The 24,440-nt window shown below is 36.3% G+C and overlaps 1 protein-coding gene across 2 annotated transcripts in view; it reads right to left on the bottom strand.

The window, feature by feature from the left end:
* LOC121410067 (ectopic P granules protein 5 homolog) overlaps positions 1–24,440 on the bottom strand; it is a 135,966-nt gene that overhangs the window by 100,378 nt on the left and 11,148 nt on the right. For both annotated transcript variants that reach the window (XM_041601921.1, XM_041601922.1), the window contains exons 3-10: positions 19,928–20,370; positions 17,224–17,391; positions 16,459–16,702; positions 15,645–15,790; positions 12,223–12,330; positions 5,632–5,789; positions 1,686–1,803; positions 148–256 (exon numbers count right to left, since the gene is read on the bottom strand). In XM_041601921.1, the coding sequence (XP_041457855.1) occupies positions 148–256; positions 1,686–1,803; positions 5,632–5,789; positions 12,223–12,330; positions 15,645–15,790; positions 16,459–16,702; positions 17,224–17,391; positions 19,928–20,370 (1,494 nt within the window). The remainder of the gene's footprint in view (positions 1–147; positions 257–1,685; positions 1,804–5,631; positions 5,790–12,222; positions 12,331–15,644; positions 15,791–16,458; positions 16,703–17,223; positions 17,392–19,927; positions 20,371–24,440) is intronic.

The following is a 24,440-nucleotide window of genomic DNA, read 5'->3' as shown; positions in this document are numbered from 1 at the left end:
TTACGGTTGTGGAGTCATGTGTCATTAGGTTTGTTACAGATGGACGACGGACGACAGATGACGGACGACATTTGGATCCCGAAGTCTCGCCTTCACCTCTGGTGGGCGAGACAAAAATATGCATCTATCAACAATTCAGGGACTTACTACTTTTATCCAGAGAGAGAATGTGACTAAACAAGTCCGTGAATGGAAATTGAGCTAACAGCTCCACAAGATCAGCTTCATTGAGCAGTAGATTATGAGATGATTCTTCCTGTAATAAATTAATAAGATTCCAACAAAATCATCTAATAACTGTAGCAGAAACAAGATGTAAATACACAAACTGGCTTAAACAGTTTACACAACTGTACCAAACAATTTCTCTAAAAAATAAGATAATTTGCAAGCCAAGAAAAATACTCTCATATTATACTTGCTTATACAGCGCTTAATATATTAGAAGTCTCAAAGTGCTCTACAGTAACGTAGCACAATTACCCTGGGTTTAGCAGAGCAGCTGCAAAACATGATGCAATGTACACATTCATCTAACCGGGGTAGAGTGCAGCACAATGTGGGAAGATTTCTAACTAAAGGAAAACAGGCAATGACTTGGAATTGATCCCACATCCCAAAGATGAGAGTCATAACCACAAGACCAAGATGCACCCACACATTATTTCATGTGCATATGTTTGATACCTAGATTTTCTACACTGAATGTTCTGTTCATTTTTATCATAAAAGTTAAACCAAAATAATACACTGAGACTATCACAAAACTAGATTAATTCTTGAGTGCACACAGACAAAATCTATCCTTCCAACATTACCAGACCAAGAATATATTACCCATTTGACCTCTGATATGTTAAAATAATGACCTCTTTTATCTTTGACCAGTTGACCAGAAAATCAGAATATCATCATTAGAATAAATAGAGGAGTTTGAAGTTGATCCCTCTTCATTTATTTCAAGAATTTTCAGGTATATGACCTCTGTGACCTTTGACTTTGTGACCAAACAACTAATCAAATTAACATTCCTGCCACATAAATACACAAGCCCTGTTTGGAGTTCGTCCATCTAACAGTCTTTCACTCAATGCAAAAACAAGATATTTTAACATAATTAATGACCCCTTTAATCATTGGCCTTATGACCCAAAAATCTAATTAGATCATTAACACTCTCATACGTATACATGAGCCAAGTTTCAAATTGAACCCTTTCATGATTGTTTAGTTAACAGAAGAATGACACATTTAATGTACATGTATGTAATGACCTCTGAGACCCTTGACCTCATGACCCCAAAAACTAATTAGATCATCCTCAGTCCTACACGCGGCTTGGTCCATGTTTGAAGGTGATATGACAAACTGTTCCATCATTATCACAAGAATAACAGACAACAGGACAAGCCAAATATCTAATACCTCCTACATGTGTATGGTGGGAGGACGCATAAAAATTATTCAGCTTCTCTTTCGCAAAATCGACTGATTTGCCTGAAGGACTGAGTGTGATCTGCAGCATCCTATTTTTGTAAAAGCAATACAATGTACATGTATTTCCACTTTAATGTAAAAAAAAGAGAGAAATCTTCAGAAATGAGTTTTGATCGATAAACAATGTGTCTTCTGCCTTTGGTAGGTAGGGGATACATGTAGCAATTGTATCATATTGTATTACTTACATCTTCTGATTCTAGATCTTCATCAACCAATGTCCAATTGATGGTTGCATCACTAATATTAGAGGAAAAAGGGTTGTTTGATACAACCTTCATCTTAGCCAAGAACTCATCCCGGTATCTATAACATCAAGAAATAATTAAATTTAAGCAGACTTATTTAACTTTCAATGAAGAAAAAAACAGATGCAGGAAACACTTTAAGAAATTACAATAGGCATATTTTATAATTTTCAATGTAACTACTTAATTAGCATTACCATAGCACACAAATTCAGCTTACATGTACAATAAAGGTCTGTATGTTACTGAGTGAACAGGCTGGAATTCATTGCTTAATCTTCGTCCCAACAACATCTCATGGATTGATAATTTCAACTAGAAATTTGATGTGTCCAAAGGACACAGATGCCCCTGCTTAACGCTATCATAAATTCATTCAATATGATTGAACCTAATATCGTGCAGAAACCTACACACACCGATAATTTGGTAATCTGTTGATTATTCCCTAAATTACTATTCAGAAACCAACTTGCACATACAATGAGCTGTGACCTTTGACCTGCAGACTCCAAATTCGAACTTAGCGCCAGTAAGTTATTGTGTTTGATGTGTTTTTTGTAACCTGTATGTCGCCCTCTGCGAGGGATGGCGTCTTATCGGCCCTTACAATGGCCGGGCACAGTAATTGAGGTTTGCTCTAAAGTTGGTATAATAAAACTGTTATTACCGTAACTGGTTTCCCATCTCCTTTGTTACTTAATGTCGTAGTCTGTATTTTGGTGTCATCTAACTACACACCCAATTTTTTAAAACTCTGTTGAATTTCGTAAGTTATCATGCAGAAACCAACTAGCATATTTGATGAGCTGTGACCTTTGACCTGCAGACTGAATTTGAACATAGCCTGTATTTCGGTGTCATCTACCTACATACCCAAATTTTTTTTAAAGGTCAAGTCCACCTCAGAAAATGTTGATTTAAATCAATAGAGAAAAATCAAACAAGCACAATGCTGAAAATTTCATCAAAATCGGATGTAAAATAAGAAAGTTATGACATTTCAAAGTTTCGCTTATTCTCAACAAAATAGTTATATGAACGAGCCAGTTACATCCAAATGAGAGTCGATGACGTCACTCACTCACTATTTATTTTGTTTTTTATTGTTTGAATTATACAATATTTCAATTTTTACGAATTTGATGATAAGGACCTCATTGCCTGAAGCACAAAATGTTAAAATAATGGAATTCCACGTGTTCAGGAAGGAATGAAACTTCATTTCACATGACAATGACGAGAAAATAAAAATATTTCATAATTCATACAATAAAATACAAAAGAAATAGTGAGTGATGTCATCAACTCTCTCATTTGGATGTAACTGGCTTGTTCATATATACAATCGATCAGGAATTCATTTGTACATGTACGTCCCCGCACTAAGCGAAGTTGATGTAGATATTTATTTATACCAGACTCAATACACATATTTAACAGTAGGGCAAGATGAGGTCAAACTGCATTGTAGGCTAATTTGTCTTAGATGGGAGGGGTTGGGGATCAGTCCCCTTGGAACAGCATGGTACTTATTTATTTCATGTGTTCAATAACCATTTAAATATCTGTTGAGTCATAACACCATTTTGCTGTTATATATTGTCAATTATCATTTATTGTACATTGTATTCGTAGATTTATTGGTAACCAGCGAGCAGCAAATTTCATTTTAATTGGACAATAAATTCAATTCAATTTAATTCAATAAAACCAATGATGCATAGACTATCATTTTGAGCCAAAATGATACTCTCTCTTTTAGTCTGCATGACGTGTCTGAACCTGATTTATAGGGAAAAGGGGGGTAGGTGAACTATGTATGCAGGATATGTCTCCTCTGTAGAAGAAAGAAATAAAATTCACACAATCTTGATGATGAGACAGATGCTGTTTGAAGGTTTGCATGGTGGCATGTACAATTGCTGATGTGGTTTACGGTACACCATGTGGAGTGTTATAGAAACAGTAGATAGAAGAGAAGAAGTGGATAGGCGAGAAAGTGGAGATTTGAGATTAGAGTATTCTTTCTTGAAAAATAGAAAAACAGGTTGACTGTCCGTCTTCAGGAGACGGACAGTCAACCTGTCCGAAACGTCGAGTCTCTCTACTACTCATCATCTCTACTCGCCGACTCAAGCCAGCATCTCCTCATCAGCTCTACTACTCAAGCTGTTCTCACTCAACATTCCTTCTGGTTTACAGTCCTTTTCAGGACTATTTTCAAGAAAGAATACTCTAATCTCAAATCTCCACTTTCTCGCCTATCCACTTCTCTTCTTCTATCCACTGTTTCTATAACACTCCACATGGTGTACCGTAAACCACATCAGCAATCAGCAATCTTGATGATGTTTGGTGGTATGAGCAATCATGGAAGAGGTTTACGGTACACCATGTGTAAAGTCCTAGAGGGACTGGAAAAGTGGATAGAATTGGAGTTATATAGGTTTGAAAATAGCAAATTCTGTTTTAAATTAGTGTAGTCCTTTAAAGGACTGCAAACAGGAAGGAATAGAGTAGAGTTGTAGTAGGAGCTGGAGTTTACCAGATATATGTCCTAAGAGAGTCTTTCACTTAAACTTAAAAATTGTCCTAAAAATGGCCTTTGACCTTACCATGTGACCTCCGACTGCAGCATAGCATGCAGATCTTCTAAGTACATCTACAACCCATGTTTGGATGAAAATTGACTGACTGTTGCAGAGTTATGTGTCATTAGAGAGTCATGCAAGAAACATTTAATGTTGACCTCAAAATGACCTTAGCCCTTACTATGTCACCTCCGACTGCAACATAACATGCAGGTCTCCTAAGTACATGTACATCTTTGACCTTTGTGACCTCAGACTGCAGCAATACATGCAGGGGCTCGTTGCATAAAACTTTTTCCACAAAAACTCCAACAAATTTTTTGCCAGAATTTTTAATGTGTAGTTTTCAATGGCATAATTTTGACAGCCAGAGTCTGTTCATTTGCCAAAGTTTTTTTTTATGGCAAAAGTTTTATGTAACAGGCCCCAGGTCTCCTCAGTACATCTACAATTCAAGTTTGGGTGAAAAGTAACTTACGGATGCAGAGTTATATGTCATGCATGTAAGAGTATCTTGCACATACATTGTAAACTTGAACATTGACCTCAAAATGACCTTTGAACTTACCATGTGACCTCCCACTGCACAATATCATGCAGGTGGGTGTTTCATAAAGCTGTTCATAAGTTAAGAGCGACTTTAAGAACGACTGGTGATCCTTTTTTAAGCGCAAAACCCTTGCCAATTAACGTTTTGGTGTACACCATTTACATGTACCACAAGAAAGGATCACCAGTCATTCTCAAAGTTGCTCTTAACTTACAACCAACTTTATGAAACGGCCCCCCGGTCTCTTAGTCCTAAGTACATCTACAACTCATGTTTGGGTGAAAAGTGACTCAATGTTGCAGAGAGTTATGTGTCACAAGAGAGTCTGGCATGTAAACGTTAACGTTGACCTCAGCATGACCTCCAACTGCAGCATAACCTGAAGGTCTTCTAAGTACACCTACCACAAAGTTTGGGTGAAAAGTGACTTACGGTTGCAGAGGTATGTGTCATAATGTTTCTGACAGACGGATAACATTTGGATCCAGAGCTGCCAACCTGAAAAGGAACTTTTCAGTATTTTTGAAGCTGAAAATCAGTATTTCGGTGAGGAAATCAGTATTTTCAAAAAATACCATAGGACCACACATACAACTGAAACTTTAGAAATCAGTATTTTACATGAAACTATCAGTATTCTTCTCACTTTTCAGTACTAAATAATGAAAATCAGTACTACTTGGCAGCTCTGTGGATCCCTTAGTCTCTCCTTTGCTGGTGGGCAAGACAAAAATGTACTGACCTGACAGGAGCCATAAGGGTAGCTAGCATGTTAACGAAGTGATGAAGGAGTGGGCTGTCCCAGATATCATGTGACATTTGACCTTGAGTAGATGATGGGACATCATCCATGCTAATAAGATGGCGGTTTCCAGCTGCTTCTTGTACAGGAGCTGGCACCTGGAGAAAAAGATCATGATGAGAAGTAGTAATTATAGCTGAGGTTTCTCCCATGCCCCACTACCCTTCCAGTTTTCATCCTCCATCCTCAACCAACCCTCCTACTCTTCTCTTCAACTTGCTTCTGACATCTTCTCAAAAAAAAACATATTAATTTAGTGCATATACCATGTCTAACTTCCTAAATCATTAAACAAACACCATTCCTTTCATCTTCAAACATTTTTTTTCCAATTGATGTCATTATACCTCTACACTTTATCCTTGTTACTAATTTTTTTTTAAATTCTGCTTTTGTATAGCGCACAATACATACATGTAGGAACATCTTTATTAAAAGCACAAATATTATAATCTTGGTTATATGATCCTGGCTTGTTGGTACAGTGTATACAATTTATGCACGTTCTCCACTCCCTAAGGACCCATAAAAAAAGTTTCCGAACTCATTTGCTAGGCATGCTACCTAGGATATATTCCCTTCTCCAGTTGTCACAACTACCTTCCATGCAAATCACCATCCAGCAAACAAGTCATAAGCAATTTTGTGTCTTGCCCACTTATGAAAATAACCAGAAATATTGTGATTTGCAAGGGCACGCAACAGAATTGTATCAAAACTTCATTGTGAAATAACTGGGATGGAATAACATTTGTCATAGGAGTCTTGCATGTAAACTTTAGTGTTGACCTTAAAGTGGAATCCAACCCAAATGAAACCTTGTTTTTATAAGAAAAAGAAAAATCAGACAAGTTGATAAGTGAAAGTTTGAACAATATTGAACAAATAACAAGAAAGTTATGAATTTTTTAAAGTTGTAAATATTAGTAATCACTATACCCATGGAGACTTCAAATTGGCTGCTTATGTGATGTCATAGTGATGTAAGGCAAGGACTACTCATCCATGTACTCCAATACATATTATGGCTAAAATGTCATTTTTCCCAAAAGTTTTATTTCAAATTATATTTTTCTTTCATGAGGACATTAAACAATATACTACCTGGGTTATATTCAGATTACTGCCCCAGGAGAATGGGTACTTATAGGAGAAAACCACAAATCCGTGATAATAAAGTACATGGCCTATGGGAAAGTTGTCCTTGCCCCTTGTCATAATTTACTTACCCAGTTGCCAATTTGAAATCTACATGGTATTAGTGATCTCAATTTTAAAGCAGCTATAACTTTCTTATTGCTTGTCCGATTTCTTTCAAACTTTCACCATTCTGTTTAATTCAATTTTCTCCTTCCCACCACAACATTTTATGGCCAAGGCTGGATTCCCCTTTAAAATGAACTTAGACCTTACCATGTGACCTCCGAACACAATAACATGCATGTATACAAGTACACCTACAACCTAAGTTTGGTTTAACCCTAAAAGGACTGGGTTATTTAAGATGTATTGAGGACTTCTGACCTCGGTCACTGTTTGCGCAATCGCGCCGAAATTTGGCACGCACATTCTTTACCAGTAAAAAACATTCTGAAAATAATTACCGGTATTTTTTATATTTATTTATTATGAATAAAATATGCAAATTTATTCATGAAAATCATTATTTGCATATTTAACACCCAATTTCACTTCAAAATTTCTTCTTTTTTGCAGATGTCATCTTTTTAATCTAACGAAAAGGTTTCCACAAAGAAAAACTGGGAAAGCCAATTTTTTACCTTACGTATTTATTTCTCTTTAAAATTTCTTATGTATTTCTTTGTTTTTTCATCTTTTGTTTTTCATTGTTTTTTTTTAATGGAAAATATTTCATTTAACAACCAAATTAAACCCTAAATCAATTAAGCAGATTTTAATACAGTTGCAGTTACGTGTCACAAGAGTCTTGCATGTAGACTTGACTGGAAAATGACCTTTGACCTTAACATTTGACCTCCGACTGCAGCATAACATGCAGGTCCCCTATGTACATCTACCATCCAAGTTTGGTTGAAAAGTGACTTAAGGTTGCGGAGTTATGTGTCATAATGTTTGTGACGGACAGACGACGGATGACATTTGGATTCATAAGTCTCACCTTCATCTGTAGTGGGCGAGACAAAAATACTAATGACATGTTTCACAGTGATATCATTATTTAAAATATGCATTAGATTTTGCTCCTTCTTATGATTTACTATCACTTGCAGAACATTTTACAATTCAATTCAATTCAACTGAATCTATTCCATTTGCAATAAAAAAATATACATAATACAATTACAACAAATATTAACAAGCATAAGGTAAAAAAAATGGAATGAGAATTGCAAAAATGAGCAATCATTATGAGGATGTTCTAGGCAATGTAATGGACGAGCATGCGCCTGAAGAGACATAGATAATCACTTCTTGTCCACATGCACCTTCATAATGTGATTTCCTGCATGAAGCAAAGAGAGATCTTATTAGGACTTGGGAGCCGCTAACTCCAACAAACTCAAAGTGTACAGGTAAGTTTTAAGACTGAGATTAACAGGTACATGTAACATGCAGAGCCACATTGAATAGAGTAAATGAAATTACTATCACAGAATCGCATTTGATGATTGTAAGACTAGGTAAATCTTTCAGCAGAAGTCTAACTCTCCTCATCGGCAACTGTAAAGGATTTTCCAAGTAAAAACACTTATGATGAATAGTTTGCTAACCAGTTTGTGAAATTCTTCTCAAAGAAGGTTAAAGATATAAGAAATGAGTTACAAAATAACACAATAACAACTGCAATGTCGGCTGGTGGCACCACCATAGGAATCCAGACTGGTTCTGAAAGAGCTGAAAGTTTGGCTAGCAAACAGAGACCAAGAAGACATATGTGTTGTGTGCGGGAAGTTGTTCAGAGGGTGAATAGGTATGGCGGTTCACAAGGGAAGAATGAGGTGTGGATTGATGGCAGTAGAGCGCGACTGCACCAGTGCTGAGTGGGGTGAGATAGTGGGAGGTCCTAGTCAGGCTTCAGACCAAAGTACCAGTGAACCTCCTCATGCTTTACATGCAGGGTTGGAGAAAAAGGAGCCAATAGCATGGCCACCAGCTAACAGTTACAAGTGGAAACAGATACATAGCAAGCTTGGATGAATTTTAGAGGTTGAATTATTGGAAATGTAGGGAAGATGTGGAATGTTTGAGGGGTTGTGCTACGAGTTGTGTGCAGATGAGTTCAAAACAAGACCTGTGAAGGAGAGTGTTGAAAGCTAGGAGAAAGACACTAACAGCAAACCAGAGACAAGGAGGGAGCATTTGTTGGCTCAATTGAGGGTAGAAAAGAAGAGTCTGTGACGAAGATGGCTGATGAGGTAGAGAGAGCTAGCTTGAATGACTTGTATGAGAATTTGAAGAAGAGGTACACGGATGTGAGAAGGGCTGAATACCTGTGCAAGAAGCGAAAGAAGAGGAGGGAGAAGCAGAGGAAGGAGTTTTATAAGAATTCACACAAGTTTGCCAAGAGGCTGTTAAGGGAAGGGGCCTCAGGTAATTTGGATTTGTCCAAGGAGGAATTAGAGAGACATTTGAGGGAGACATATTGTGATGAAAGAAGAGAGGAACTGTTTGTAGAGCTGCCAGGGCTGGTTAGGTTTCAAGAGCCCGAGGTCTGTTTTGACGCGAGTGAGCCGGAGCTTTAGGAGGTTGATGGAGTGGTGAGGAAGGCTACAGCTGGTAGTGCTGCTGGGCAGGATGGCTTGTCCTACAAGTTGTTCAAGTATTGCCCTCATGTCAAAGAAGTTCTCTGGCAGATCCTCACGGTACGTTGGCGGAGGCAGATTGTCCCAGGTAGATGGTGTTTGGCTGAAGGGGTTTACATCCCTAACGAAGGGTATTGGGCAGTTCAGACCCATCTTGCTTTAGAATGTGGGTGGTAAGACACTCCTTAGTGTATCTTAGCTAGGCGTTTGACAGACTTTGTCATGAAGAACAAGTTTGTAGACACATCTGTCCAGAAAGCTGGGGTTCCGGGTTTCCCTGTGTGCTTGGAACATACAGATGATCTGGGAGTCAATCCAGAGGTGCAAACGGGAAAAGAAGGATATGGATGTTATCTGGCTGAATTTGGTGAATGCTTATGGGTCAGTACCTCAAAGCTACCTTAGCTTAGCTCTGGAGTTTTTCTCGGTGCCAAAAGTGATCCAGGAATTGGTGCAGGGGTATTATAGTCAGTTTAAGATGAGATTCACGACTCAAGCTATATACGACAGAGTGGTAGGCATTGGAGGTTGGTATCACGATGGGATGTCCAGTCTCGCTGCTGCTGTTTGTTCTGTGTATGTAGGTGTTGACCTGCTGCAAGTCCTCAGAGATTGAAGGGTTGGCACTGGCTGGAGAGGTTGTTGTGCCCTCTGTCAGGGCATTCATGGATGACCCGATGATTGTCGGGCAACAAGTCCCAGGTAAACAAGGGCCTCAGTAGACTTGAGGAGCTGGTAGGTTCAACTAGGATAAAGTTCAAGGCCAAGAAGAGTCAGTCAGTTTCAATGGGGAAGGGCAAGGTGGTTGAGGGGAGGTTTCGTATTGGAGATGAGGATATACCTCAGGGTTCTGAGAAAGGGGTGAAGATTTTGGTATGAAGATAAGTTGAATGACAGGCATCGAAGGATGCAGATCTATGACAAAGTGGTAGAGTGGTTAAAGAAAGTGGATAGGACATTGATCCCTGGGAATGTAAAGATGTGGTGCTGCCAATATGGGTTGCTGCCACGGATCATGAAGCAACTGCGGGTGTATGAGAACTCAGTTTCCATGGTTGGGATGATGCAGTAGAAGATGAATTCGTTCTACTAGAAGTGGTTAGGAGTTCCCTGAATGTTGACAGATTTGGCATGCTTATGTAGATCTGGAAAGCTAAGGCTTCCTATGGCATCAGTGGCAGAAGAGTAGAAGGCTTGGAAAGTTAGGTTGGTCATGATGTTGAGAGTCGGAGGATCAGAAAACAGCAGATTCTAGGCCACCGATCCATACAGGGAGAAAGTGGAAGGCAGAAAAGGCTGCGGATGAAGTCATGGCAATGGCAAAGTGGAAGGAGATGTCTAAGTGGGTAGGAACGGGGTAGGGTATGGTCCTGGCATGAGAAGGTATATAGCAAGGACGGCAGGAATGGTAAGAGGGATTTGGTGGTTGAGGTGGTCAAGAAGAGGAGGAATGTAGGTTGGCAAAAGCTGCACAGCAGGGTGTGCAGGGTGCATGGACTCATTGGGAAGAGGTGGAGCAGAGGAATGTCTCCTGGGACTAACTCAGGACGATGCCGTCTGGAGCCATGCGCATTAAGATCAGTTCCAACTTTGATGTCCTGCCATAGCCAGTGAATTTGAAGAGGTGGGGTTGTGTAGAGGATGACAGCTGCAGGTTTGCAGGTAAGCAAAAGGGTCGTTAGAACATGTCCTGTCAGCTGGTGGGGGGTTATTGCAAGCCTATACATGGAGGCCTATCAGGTATTGAAGGAGATGGGAGCTTTGGCAAAGGCAGTGGTAGAGGCAAGAATAAAAAATGGACCCTAGAGAGTGAGAGGTATCGAGTTTGTCCAGAGGGCGACAATGTGTAGTAATACTAGGCAGAGACAAGGTGCAGGTTGGTTGTTAGCTGCTTTTGTGTGAAAATTCAGTTCTTGTAAACATGGGATACGGAAAAGTCTCCCTGCGATTTTCAGCCCAATGAATTTGTTTTCACGCTGAGTCAGCCCACTGAAAACGATGACTTCAACACCCAACTTCAGTCCCGTATACTCGCGATTGATTGCAGGGCTGAGTACCATTATTATCAATTCTAACATCATGTGTTATAGAGCTTTAGAAGGACTATAGAATTGGGTTCACTGGTATCACTAACTCCTTGTTATTTTTTGTCAGAAACCCATTTTCATACAGTGATTTCTCAAAAAATAAGTCTTTGGCATGCAAATCCGTAAATATCTCGTAAATATGCACAGCAAATCTCAGTAATATTCAATGATGGGTATAGATATATCTGGAAGTTCAAGAGTAAGTTTTGCAGGCAACAAAAATGAAAGTAAGCAGGAATTTAAAAATATTTGATTATTTGATATCATTTTTTCAGGATAGAATGACATTATTTTGGATAAGTCCTTAAAATTTTAGGAAATTTTGTTTACATACAGTGAAACTATAACCAAGTGAATTTTTCATGAAAAAATGAACTCTGTCTCCACGTGCATGGAAGACTTTTGAAAATTCAAAACAAATCGGGCACTTTGGCAGAGTTAATTGCACCTTTCCGCTGGGCCTGTACTGTAGAGAAGAAATACCAAAAATCAGAAGTCACTGGCAGCAAAATATCAGGAAATTAAAACAATACCTAATGAAATTTTTATTACATTTTGAAAATTGAACAAAAAATGTAGGAATATGATACTTTGAAATAAGTTATATTTCACCAAATTTGTCTAGATAAAAATCAATTAAAGTGCTACTTAGATATTACCTGTAGAAATGTAGTAGCCCACTCAGTAATGCCTGGAGGACATCGTAACAAGTGTTGAAAGATGAACATATGATCATCAAGAGTTGCTATCCTCAAGAGGATACATACCTAACACCAAAGAAAAATAATGTTCACATCAATAAAGACAAACATTTTTCAAATCTGATACCCCTTCTATAAAATGAAGCCTATCATTCACCTGAATTTTTCAATGATGTTTATGGTATGATTGTATATTCTATTTGTTAGGATGTCAAATAAATGAATTGAAAAAAATAAATGAATTGATTCACCCCAAACTACACATTGTATCTTGATTGTATAGATCAGTATCATTACATCCAAGGGAATACAAACTACAATATTTGAATTACAGTACTGTTTCAGTACTGTTAACACAGAGTGATAAGTCTTTTAACAAATTTAAGAAGTACAGGAATGTACTGAAAAGTATATTGAAAAATGCTCGCAAAAATTCTATTATGACTTATTCCAAATAAATAAAAATAATCTTTCAAAAGTTTGGCAAATCATTAATGAGTTGATAGGGAGAACTAAACAAGACAGATTTCCCACATATTTTATGAAAAATTATGTTAAAATAGAAAGTGATAGTGATATTGCTGAAGAATTCAACAACTATTTTTCAAGTATTGCTTCTTTTGCACAGTCTAAACTAAATCAATCCCCGAAAAGTCATTCCAGTTCTTACCTCAATAGATTCTGTAATAATTTTTTTGTATCCAACATGTGAAACAGAAATTATTAACATTGTTTAAAAAATGAAAAATCCAAACAGTACAGGAATTAATGGTGTAAGCGTGCATCTTATAAAGAATATTCACTCAATTGTTTTTCCTTTAGTCCATATTGTTAATTTATCTACAGGTATGTGCACTGGCTCTGTGCCAAATAATATGATAATTGGTAAAATAGGCCCAATATACAAGAAAGGTGACAAGCACCTTTTTTCTAATTATAGACCAATTACCTTATTTCCGTTTTTTCAAAAATACTGGAAAAAATTATGTACAATCGTATAATTAATCATGTATGTAAGAATTCTTTATTAACCAATGCTCAATATGGTTTCAGGTCTAATCATTCTTGTGAACATGCTCTGATTGAATTGCATGATATCCTATTACATAATATTCATAATTTCCATTCATTTGGTATCTTTCTAAAATTTGTCAAAAACATTTGACTCGATTGACCATAACATTCTTTTATATAAATTGCCATATTTTGGAATTCGTGGAGTGGTTTCATAGTTATTTATTGAATAGGAAACATTACCAAACCTTCAATAATAATGACTCATCTTTTTCCAATGTGGAATGCGAAATTCCGCAGGGGTCCGTACACTGCCCCCTGCTTTTTCTGTTATATGTCAATGATTTATGTAATGTTTTCTTCATTTTTCCATTTCATTTTGTCTGCTGATGATACCAACATTGTCTCTTCACACTAAGATTTTTATATACTCCAGCGTAAGACAAGTGAAGAACTCTGCAAACTTATCAACTGGTTTGATTCCAATAAGTTAGCAATCATTTATGATAAAACATGTATTTTGTATTTCTCCAAATCAAATATAAGTCTCCCCATCACAAAGTCAAAGTAAAAATTAATAATTCATATTTGAATGTTTCAAAGTCAGTAAAATTCCTTGGAGTTTTACTGGATGATCAACTTTCTTTTCGAGACCATCGCATGAATTTACTTAATAAGATTTCCAAAAATGTCGGTATCATCAGTAAATTGTGTTCTATTTTACCCGAAAAACAATTATTTATGTTGTACAACTCACTTGTACTTCCTTTTATTTATTATTGTAATATTACTTGGGGAAACATAGGAAAAAATCAATAAGAACCCTTTCATAAATTGCAGAAAAAAGCCTTACGTATCTGTATTAAATCTTCCTATTATGCATCATCTGTCCCCCTCTTCTTTGAACTAAAAACACTAAATATTTATCATATTTATGAATTTAAAGTGCACAGTTTTTATGTATTGTATTAAACAGGAAATGGCACGTGTAAACATTATGAATTTTTTTAATTATAATGATTTTCACCAGTATAATACTCATTCAGCTTCTCATTTTCATCTTCCACTGACCTCTAATAATCAAATTCATAATTCTTTTAAACATGAAGAACCTAGAATTTATAACAATTTAGATCCTATAATTCGGTCTTGTTCAACTACCTCTTCATTTACAATTTTACTTAAAAGACAAGTAATTAGTAGTTATTCATCTTGATTCCTTTTCCCTGTTCTGAACATACCCTCCTCTCCCCCCCCCTCTCTCTCTCTCTCTCTCTTGATGGATGTGTGTTGGGTGTGGCTGACCGTGATTCTGTGTTTGATGTGTGAATGTATATGTTATGATTATTAATGATTATTTGAGTACTTGTAAAGGGGCAACTGCTTACAAGATTCTAATCTTTTTGGTTGCCTCTTAACCCTATCTAGGCCGGGGGGGGCCTCGGAGGCCCCCCTCAACGAATTGCGCGATATTTTCGCCGTGCGAAATTTTTTGACTGCGCCACTCGCGGACTTTTTACTTTCAAGTCTTGCGCAACTTTTGAGACCAATTTTGCGTCACCCGGGTACCTGGTTCCGAAATTACGCAACATTGTGTATGTGCATGTCAGACCGAAAATGGCTCAAAAACGTGATTTTGTGTACAAAGTCAATGCAAATTGTGTTTTCAACCAAAATTCATAAATGTATGATTATTTTTAGTTTTGCTAGTCTAAATGTATTCATTTTATGCTTTTTATGATCACAGAAGAGTCCCCAACAAATTTCATTGAAAAAACAATGAAAAACAAAAGGTGAAAAAACAAAGAAATACATAAGAAATTGCAAATAACAATATAATACATAAGAAAATGATTTGATATCACAATTTTTTTCATGTACACTTGCTAAGGACAACACAAAGTGTTTCTATACCAAAAATTAGTACATTCGGAGTTTTATCTAGGGAGTTAGAGGAAAAAGTATGATTTCGCACACTAATTACGCATAAATTAGCATAATCACTGAATAGCGATTCGCATGAAATAAATTACTATACAATCTGGTAGCTTATGTCCCAATCAACCCGCGTGCCAATTTTCGGCGCGATCACGCAGTCGACGGCCGAGATCTTAGGGGGGGCCTGGGAGGCCCCCCCCCCGGCCATAGGAACTCCCAAAATACCCCGGCCTAGATAGGGTTAATACCATATTTTTCTTTTATATGAATGTATGAATTATATTTATTTGTTGTATGTCTTGTTACATTTATGCATTTATATATTATGTTATTTTACATTGTATCTAAATATTTTATACGGTGAATAAATGAATTGAATTGAATTGAACACTTTCTATAATATCTCAGTCTCAAAATCACAGACTTACCATACGATGTAACCACAATCTAGAGTTTTCAACAAACTCTGAATCTGAGATTGGTCTACGCTGGAATGCAAACAGAACTGAGATACACTGTCTCAATTTGGTTAAATCACCTTGAGCCACAGAAGAATTTGTATTCACCAAATGAGCTGCAATAAGAAAAATACATCCTTATTCATCATTATATTCACTTCAGCTGGAGTCTTATTTGCTGTTTGGGCACACTCAGTGAATGAAGCATTTTATTGCTAATGACCTGACAGTATCAAACTTTTTACAAATAGAAAATGAGTGGTAATAACATCTGAAAGGTCTATGGTAATATTCCTCAGCATCTTCAATTTTCATAAAAAAGGAAAAAATTTCATGGTGATATGGACAATCAAAGAAGTGTTACAAGTGGTGAGTCCTAGAATTTAACGACTAAGAAAAGTGGATAAAGGTAAAGTGAACCTTTCTGAAATGAGTGTAGGTCTTCAAAAGACTGTAAAAAGGAAAAGATGAGAGTCTTGAGTAGTTACAGAGATAAGAAAAGACTGACTTAACTTGGCGAGTAGAGTTGCAGAGCAGGAGTATTCTCTCCTGATTAGTGCACTTACTAACCGACAACTTTTCTGGTTTATAATCCTTTTAAGGACTAAACTCGTTTCAGAAAAGAATAATCTTACCTTCCATATCTCTTCTACTTCTATCCACTTTTCATCTAGGGCCCACTCTCACCATATGGTGTACTGTAAAAATCTTCCATGAAAATTCACTTAACTTCATAAAAAGTTTAAGGAAAAATCAAAGTCGCATGTAATAAATGTTGTTTTACCTCCAACAGATATGGTGTTATCAACATCTTTGAACAGGTCAGACCTATTCAATAGGTGATGTATATAGACCTCAATTTGAAGCCTGGATAGCTGTGATGTATATGAGACAAGGGCATAGGTACTATGGACATGGTTGCGGAGCTGAGAAAGGGCATTCTCTACTGCCTTCAGTTTTCCTTCATGGTACTCTACAATCTTGAATGTATGGCTGGCTTTCACACCCACATCATCTTGACACTGACCCTGCAATAAATGGATCAATCATAACTTCTTTAATGATTATTTCTCATAATTCTAAACTGGATCTCAAAGAGAAAGGATGAAACATCTGGACAATAGGACATGTTGCTTTAGATGCTTACATTTCTTTGAAAGCTAAGCAATGCCTACAGTAATACCTTAAATGTATATTGAGAAACTTAAGGTCATCTTAGGGCTGTATGTGGTATAACAACAGAATTCTTGAACAATACAGAATATTCACATCTTAGGAACTTGTCATTTGGGAAGAAAACATGGAACATCACATGAAAGCTGAAAAAATTTGTTAACAAAAAAGTTATAATTGTAGTTTCATGAAAACATAAAATGAAGACACAGTGAATAGAGAGTTCAAACATACTAATAAAAATGTACTTGCACATTGATTATAGTACGTCCAGTTTTCATATACCTGTAATTCTCCTGTAAATCTCCACTGTTGTATGTAAAAAGTTGTTAGTTTTTAAGTAATTGTACATGTATGCAATGTTACATTATCTTACCTTTACAGGAATCTCATTCTGTGTAAAGCTCCAGATTTGTTCCACATTGTCCAAGTAATCCTCCCTCTGTCCTTTCATCTCAGTTTGAATAGTTCCTACATTTATCCGAGCTCGAAGATAGTTACTCACAAGTTCATAAAACTCATGCTTGTCAAGTACATAGTTCCCCTTGTATGAGAAAATCAAAGCAAATATAATATGTTTGTGAACTTCTGAGCCACGGTGCAAAAAAGTGACCATTACAGTTAATTTTCCACCGAATGGTAACTTGTATAATATCCTTGATTGTGATTGGCTATTGATCAGGGTTACCATGGTAGTTACTATTGGATGGCAAAGTTACCATAGCAGTAACTTTTATGCAACAAGGCCCTGTTGTTCAATGTGAAGTACTAATAACTATGTGTATTTCATGCAATAGATACGTATGAATCTGTTCAAATGGCAAAAGGAAATATAAACTGATATCTAAATGGAAAAGATAAACATATGATGCAAATCAATGAAATTCTAACAAAAATGCTTCAAAGGTATGACAATATTCTTTATTTTTATTTCTTACATTCTGCTCCATGTTGTGTACTCAAAAATTCCATAAAATTGTTTTTTTTTCAAATGTTCAACAATTTTTAGTAGTACATCAAATATCATCCAAAATATTATTGCATAGTACCATGATGTAACATATTTTTTATTACAAATTCATGTAAATTGATCATGAACATTTTGGAGAGCTACTCAAGTGAACTCAATGAAATACCCTTCTAGCCTAGGTACATGTAAGTCATGACCCACATCTTGACTCTATGAAATACCCTTCTAGGTACATGTAAGTCATGACCCACATCTTGACTCTTGCACTGAACATCACTATACCCTTATAACAGAGAAAATTTGATAGACAGTTATCTGTAGACCAATCAGAGTAGGGTTTGATCAATCTACGTAACATGGTACACTAAAAAAACTAATGTAATAAATTAAACTTCTTAATAAGAGAGATTCAGGTAACAGAAAGGTCAAAATTTACTCCAAAAGAAGAGTCCTTGACCAGCATATGAATAAGAGACTCGGGCCAAGTTTTGCGAAGGCAAAGAAATTAAACACAAGTTTGTTGTGGCATAAATACTACAAAATGACAGGATTTTACATGTGGCCAAGACAAAATGTTTTTACACCAAGTGCACTTAAAGAAATACAGTTGGATGAATTGAAGTAATGATACCATTTGAATTACTATTCAGTGCGAATAAACAAAACGGGACAGATTTGGAAAGTCTATAAAATTTTTGTTTCATATTATGATCTCTATATTTTGGTGTCAATAGGTGCTCTGAAGTCTTATCCTTCAAATGCCATCAAAATAATTCAGTTTCGTTCATGCTTGAGTTAACCAGAATGTTTTTGTCTAGGGCTAAAAAAGAGGCTTGCGCCAAAATGGCATAAAATGATAAATATGATGGTCGGACTTCTTGCTAATCAGCAGATTTCCTCTTAACCTTTTCATTATCTTTGCCATAATTTTCGAATTATCCGGTCAAAATTAATTTCCAAATCTACTTATTTGCTTGAATATTTCTGTTGATGTTCCTTTTTAATATGTTCTCTTTCAGCTTTGAATATTCCTTCTTTAGGCAAGAACATTTTTTTTTAACTGAATTATGAGAGAGCGTTTTTTTTTTTTCAACATCCTTTCATTGTGTGCTACAAAGGTTATTGTGCCTTTGAACAGTGGCATACTGATGGGTAGGGGCTCGGGGATTCCCCCCCCCCCCCACCAATAAAAAAAATCATGACCAAGAAAAAAAGTGGAAAGAAAAATAACAGAAAACATAGAAAATGAAAGGTGATATCGTTTTCTGAATATTTTGTCAAAATCACAAAATTTGATATTTTGATTTAAAAAGTGGAAATTTTGGCTAGCTCGCTTCACAACTTTCTAATACATTTTACCCGGTCTGCCATATTTTGCTCCTTCAAAATTTACTTGATACACCATTACCACTGAAAGACATGAATCCCTTCCCATTTGTCCTGTCAAGAACATAATCAAACTTGATGAAGGAATAACCCCTTGAAAATAGGATTCATGTAGAGGTACCATAACTTAATTTGTTTCACCCAATAAAAGGATTTAAATAATTACAAATTCTCGCAATTAATAATGCAAATCTTCTTACTTGGGTTGACAAAATGACTTCTTACATGTATCTTACTTATGAAGGAAACTTCAAAGGTAAGAAGTTTAAATGAAAAAAAAATAATTCAGGTAAATAAATAAATTTGTAAATGAAATTTAACAGCATAATTCGAAAAATTATGGCAAAAAAAATTGAAAAGATTAAGAGAAAGTCTGCTGATTAGCCAAAGGTCTAAACATCAAATTTCTCATTTCTGCCATTTTGGCGCAAGCCTCTTTTTGATCCCCCGACAAAAACATTGCGTGTTTGATCAAGCATGAACAAAATTTATTTTTCTAAATGGCATTTGAAAGATAAGATCTAAGAGCATCTATTAACATCAAAATATATATAGAATATTTTGAAACAAATTTTTTATAGACTTTTCAAAACTGTCCCATTTTTTTATACACACTGTATACAGTATTCATAATGACAATACCTTAAATTAGGATCAAAACCAAAATTGGACAGTAAACAAGGGCAAAAAAGGTAAATAACGAAAAAATAACAGAACAATTCACCTTCATGAATTCCTCTACAAATGCATCTTGTTGAGTAAGCATGCTATTGAAGTAATAGTACTCAAGTTCCTTTTGGTTAAGTGGTAGCATAGATTCCATTGACCATGTTTCTGTTCTTACAGCCTTATTACATTGAGAGTTGGTTGAACTTGTCACTTCCTTAATTCCTTCAGCAGATCTGTTAATGTCTCCTTCACCTTGTTCTTGAACCTTCAAACCAGAGATAAACAGAGGATCCTCTCCTGGAGCCACTTCTTGAAGTGTGATTGCTCCTGACATCACTTCAAGCTGCTCTTTAGGTTCTGGGTTCTCATTGACTGGTGTTCCTAACTTGCCTTGATTGCTGCTTAGTGGATCAATTGTTTCATCAATGTCTCCTGGTGTAAGAACTTCAGCAGCTGGTGGGGCTGTTGGTTGTTCTGTATCACATGAAGTAGTCTCATCTATCAAAAGGAAACATGAATGATAAACAAGTGGAATGCCTCTGGCCGTCTCACCTGCATCACGCGGTTCAATATAGCAGCAGTGCTGACTTTGCATACTACTCTAACTCGCACAAGATGTTCAGTGATACGTGGTTACTCTTATGTCCTCTTTTTATGAACTAGACCAATAAACTTACAGAGATATGATGGTTATTCAACAAAAAACCCCAACATGGCCAAAGTTCATTGACCTTACATGACCTTTGACCTTGATCATGTGACCTGAAACTGGAACAGGATGTTCAGTGATACTTGATTACTCTTATTTACAAGTTTCATGAATCAGATCCATAAACTTTCAAAGTTATGATGGTAATTCAACAGATACACCCAATTCGGCTAAAGTTCATTGACCTTTGACCTTGGACATGTGACCTGAAACACGCACAGGATGTTCAGTGATACTTGGTTACTCTAATGTCCAAGTTTAACGAACTAGACCAATAAACTTTCAAAGTTATGATGGTAATTCAACAGATACCCCCGATTCGGCCAAAGTTCATTGACCCTAAATGACCTTTGACCTTAATCATGAGACCTGAAACTTGCACAAAATGTTCAGTGATGCTTGATTACTATTATGTCCAAGTTTCATGAATCAGATCCATAAACTTTCAAAGTTATGATGGGAATTCAACAGATATCCCCAATTCGGCCAAAGTTCATTGACCCTAAATGACCTTTGACCTTGATCATGTGACCTGAAACTTGCACAAAATGTTCAGTGATGCTTGATTACTATTATGTCCAAGTTTCATGAATCAGATCCATAAACTTTCAAAGTTATGATGGGAATTCAACAGATATCCCCAATTCGTCCAAAGTTCATTGACCCTAAATGACCTTTGACCTTGGTCATGTGACGTGAAACTCATGCAGGATGTTCATTGATACTTGATTAACCTTATGTCCAAGTTTCATGAACTAGGTCCATATATTTTCTAAGTTACGATGACATTTCAAAAACTTAACCTCAGGTTAAGATTTCAATGTTGATTCCTCCAACATGGTCTAAGTTCATTGACCCTAAATGACCTTTGACCTTGGTCATGTGACATGAAACTCTAATAGGATGTTCAGTAATACTTGATTAACCTTATGGCCAAGTTTTATTAACTAGGTCCATATACTTTCTAAGTTATGATGTCATTTCAAAAACTTAACCTCAGGTTAAGATTTGATGTTGACGCCACCGCCGCCGCCGCCGCCGCCGTCGCCGTCGGAAAAGTGGCGCCTATAGTCTCACTTTGCTTCGCAGGTGAGACAAAAAGCAAAGCCTGAGAACAGTAGAACCAAGATCTTAGGATCCATTGTCCAAGGCTGAGTGAACTGGTGTGACAAGGTGTTTACCAACTTGGCCAAAAAATGACAAAATTGTTCTCACTCCCTACTCATATATTCTGTGGTTCGCTTCAATCACAATTTGGCTTCAAAACAAGTCTAATTTAATTTGGGAGCTCAGCTGTGGTTAGCGTACTCTTACACACATTTTTTTTACTTTTGATCAATATATTGAGAGTAATCTAGGGTGTTTTCTGCACAAACCTCAATTCCAGATTCTACATAAATCTTCTATTTTACAAAGCTATTATTGTGTAATAACATGCACAAATGAGCAAAAAAATATTAGTACTGCACATTTTGACAAATTAGAAAAAAGAATGTGCCAAGACATCTCCCTCAAAGGCACTTCAGTTATTGCATAAATACATTATTTCAACATTTTGTGCTTCAGGCAAGGAGGTCCTAATTGTCAAATTCGTAAAAATTGAAATATTGTATAATTCTAACAATTAAACTTAAGCAGGAAATTCAGTAGTACTTGATTAACTTTATGGCCAAGTTTCATGAACTAGGTCCATATACTTTCTAAGTTATACTGTCATTTCATAAACTTAACCTTCGGTTAAGATTTGTGTTGACGCCGCCGCCGTCACCACCTTTGGAAAAGCGGCGCCTACAGTGCGTCCCACAAAAAACGAAACCGAGATTTATCGATGATTCACCATAACTTAATCACAAATACAATAGACAAATGACCTACCATTGTAAAGCTCCTCTTTCATCTGAAATTAGTTAATTTTCAATTCACGCATGAGTGAGCAAAAACAATTTGAAGAGGGGATACTAAAAATTCATTTGGTGGGCTGTATCTGGGTTTCAAAAAGAAAACCACATTTTTTAAAAAGTTTAATATCTGCTCTTTAATTTGATACCTCAATTACAGAAAATGGTCAAAAAGTAACAAAGTTATGTTCCCTCGAAACAATGCTTGTATTTCCATAGGAAAACTTCCAAACGATTCTACTCTTTATTCAATAAACTTGGGGTCATACATGTACTCGTGATGTACTTTGCAGCACTGCAAAGGAAAGTATTTTGAAATTGTAGACTTTTAAAAATGGTCCATGGAATAATTTCAGTTTATTAGCTTCATAAAAGAACACATCAGATCTACAGTTTGAGTACAGATAATGAGAACAATCGTGTCATACCTACAGCTGAATAATTACCTGTTCATCCAGTGTGACGTCAGCGCACAGAATGTAAAATATGCACAGAACATGATGCACACAAACATACATTGTAACTGTGGAACGTCCTTATTAAATCAAAAGATATCACTCCAATATGCATACATGTACATGAATAAAGCTTGAAGTTGATCAGTTATCTCAAGAAATATATTTCAATGTTTGGGTTTCTAACACATGCACACATAGGTATGAACAATGCATATTCCATTAATTTAAAGTAGGATAAATGCCTTACACTATGCATAAGTGCCATTAACAGGAATTGAACCATGTGTTTGGCCAGGCACCATAGAACAATTGGCCACGGTACCTCAAAAGGTCAATATAAAAAATGACCTGATATCACTAAAATAACCCCTGAAAATATGCCTCCAGCTCAAACTGAAGAAGGCATGGGGCCGTATTCTGAGGTCATTTTATCTTTAAAATATTTTATTTTATCTCCTAAAATGAAATTGGTATTCTGAGATGACATTTTATCTCTCAGATAAAATTTTTAATTTTATCTTGCGTATAAATTTTACCTTGCGTATCTACAGATGATACACAACAGAACAATGCCTGCGTAGACATACCTATCGCGTATCTGGCTATTGCAACACGGATGATGTGCTTGCGCCCGTGTTACTTTGAAGAAAAAATAAAATAAACTTAAAAGAGGGTAGGGGCTATTTTATCTCCGCGAAGTTGATTTCATCATTATTTCTATGTGAAGTAACTCCAAATGTTGACATAATATTGAAGAAAAAATATATATTTATTGAGAATAACACCTTAAAGTTATTCCTGTACAATCAGGAAGTATTTCATAAGACTTTTCTTGACTAATATTGTCTCTGAAATGATGCTTGAAAAGATGGGATATAGACTTCGAAAAAAAATTTAGAGTATTGTCATTTTTTAAAGAGAAATCTCTGTAAAGACGCGCAAGCGTATAGTGCAAGCGTATTTGAAGTCAATAAATTGACGCAATATCACTCCTTTGCCACACCTCCTGGCGGAATGGATTTCTATTGGTTGAGTGATGTGAGAGAGCTATAAAAGCGCGTTTCTAATTGGATATTGATTTAAAAATAGGTGTGTCTTACAGAGATAAAATGAAGATACAAGTGGAATGCCTCTGGCCGTCTCACCTGCATCATGCGGTTCAATATAGCAGCAGTGCTGACTTTGAATACTACTCTAACTCGCACAAGATGTTCAGTGATACATGGTTACTCTTATGTCCACTTTTTATGAACTAGACCAATAAACTTACAGAGATATGATGGTTATTCAACGAAAAACCCCAACATGGCCAAAGTTCATTGACCTTACATGACCTTTGACCTTTATCATGTGACCTGAAACTCGAACAGGATGTTCAGTGATACTTGATTACTCTTATGTACAAGATTCATGAATCAGATCCATAAACTTTCAAAGTTATGATGGTAATTCAACAGATACACCCTATTCGGCCAAAGTTCATTGACCTTTGACCTTGGTCAT

Source organism: Lytechinus variegatus, chromosome 3 (assembly GCF_018143015.1).
Source record: "Lytechinus variegatus isolate NC3 chromosome 3, Lvar_3.0, whole genome shotgun sequence".
NCBI lineage: Eukaryota > Metazoa > Echinodermata > Echinoidea > Temnopleuroida > Toxopneustidae > Lytechinus > Lytechinus variegatus.
Note: the sequence above shows the minus strand (reverse complement) of the source record. Positions and strands in the feature narration are given on the sequence as shown.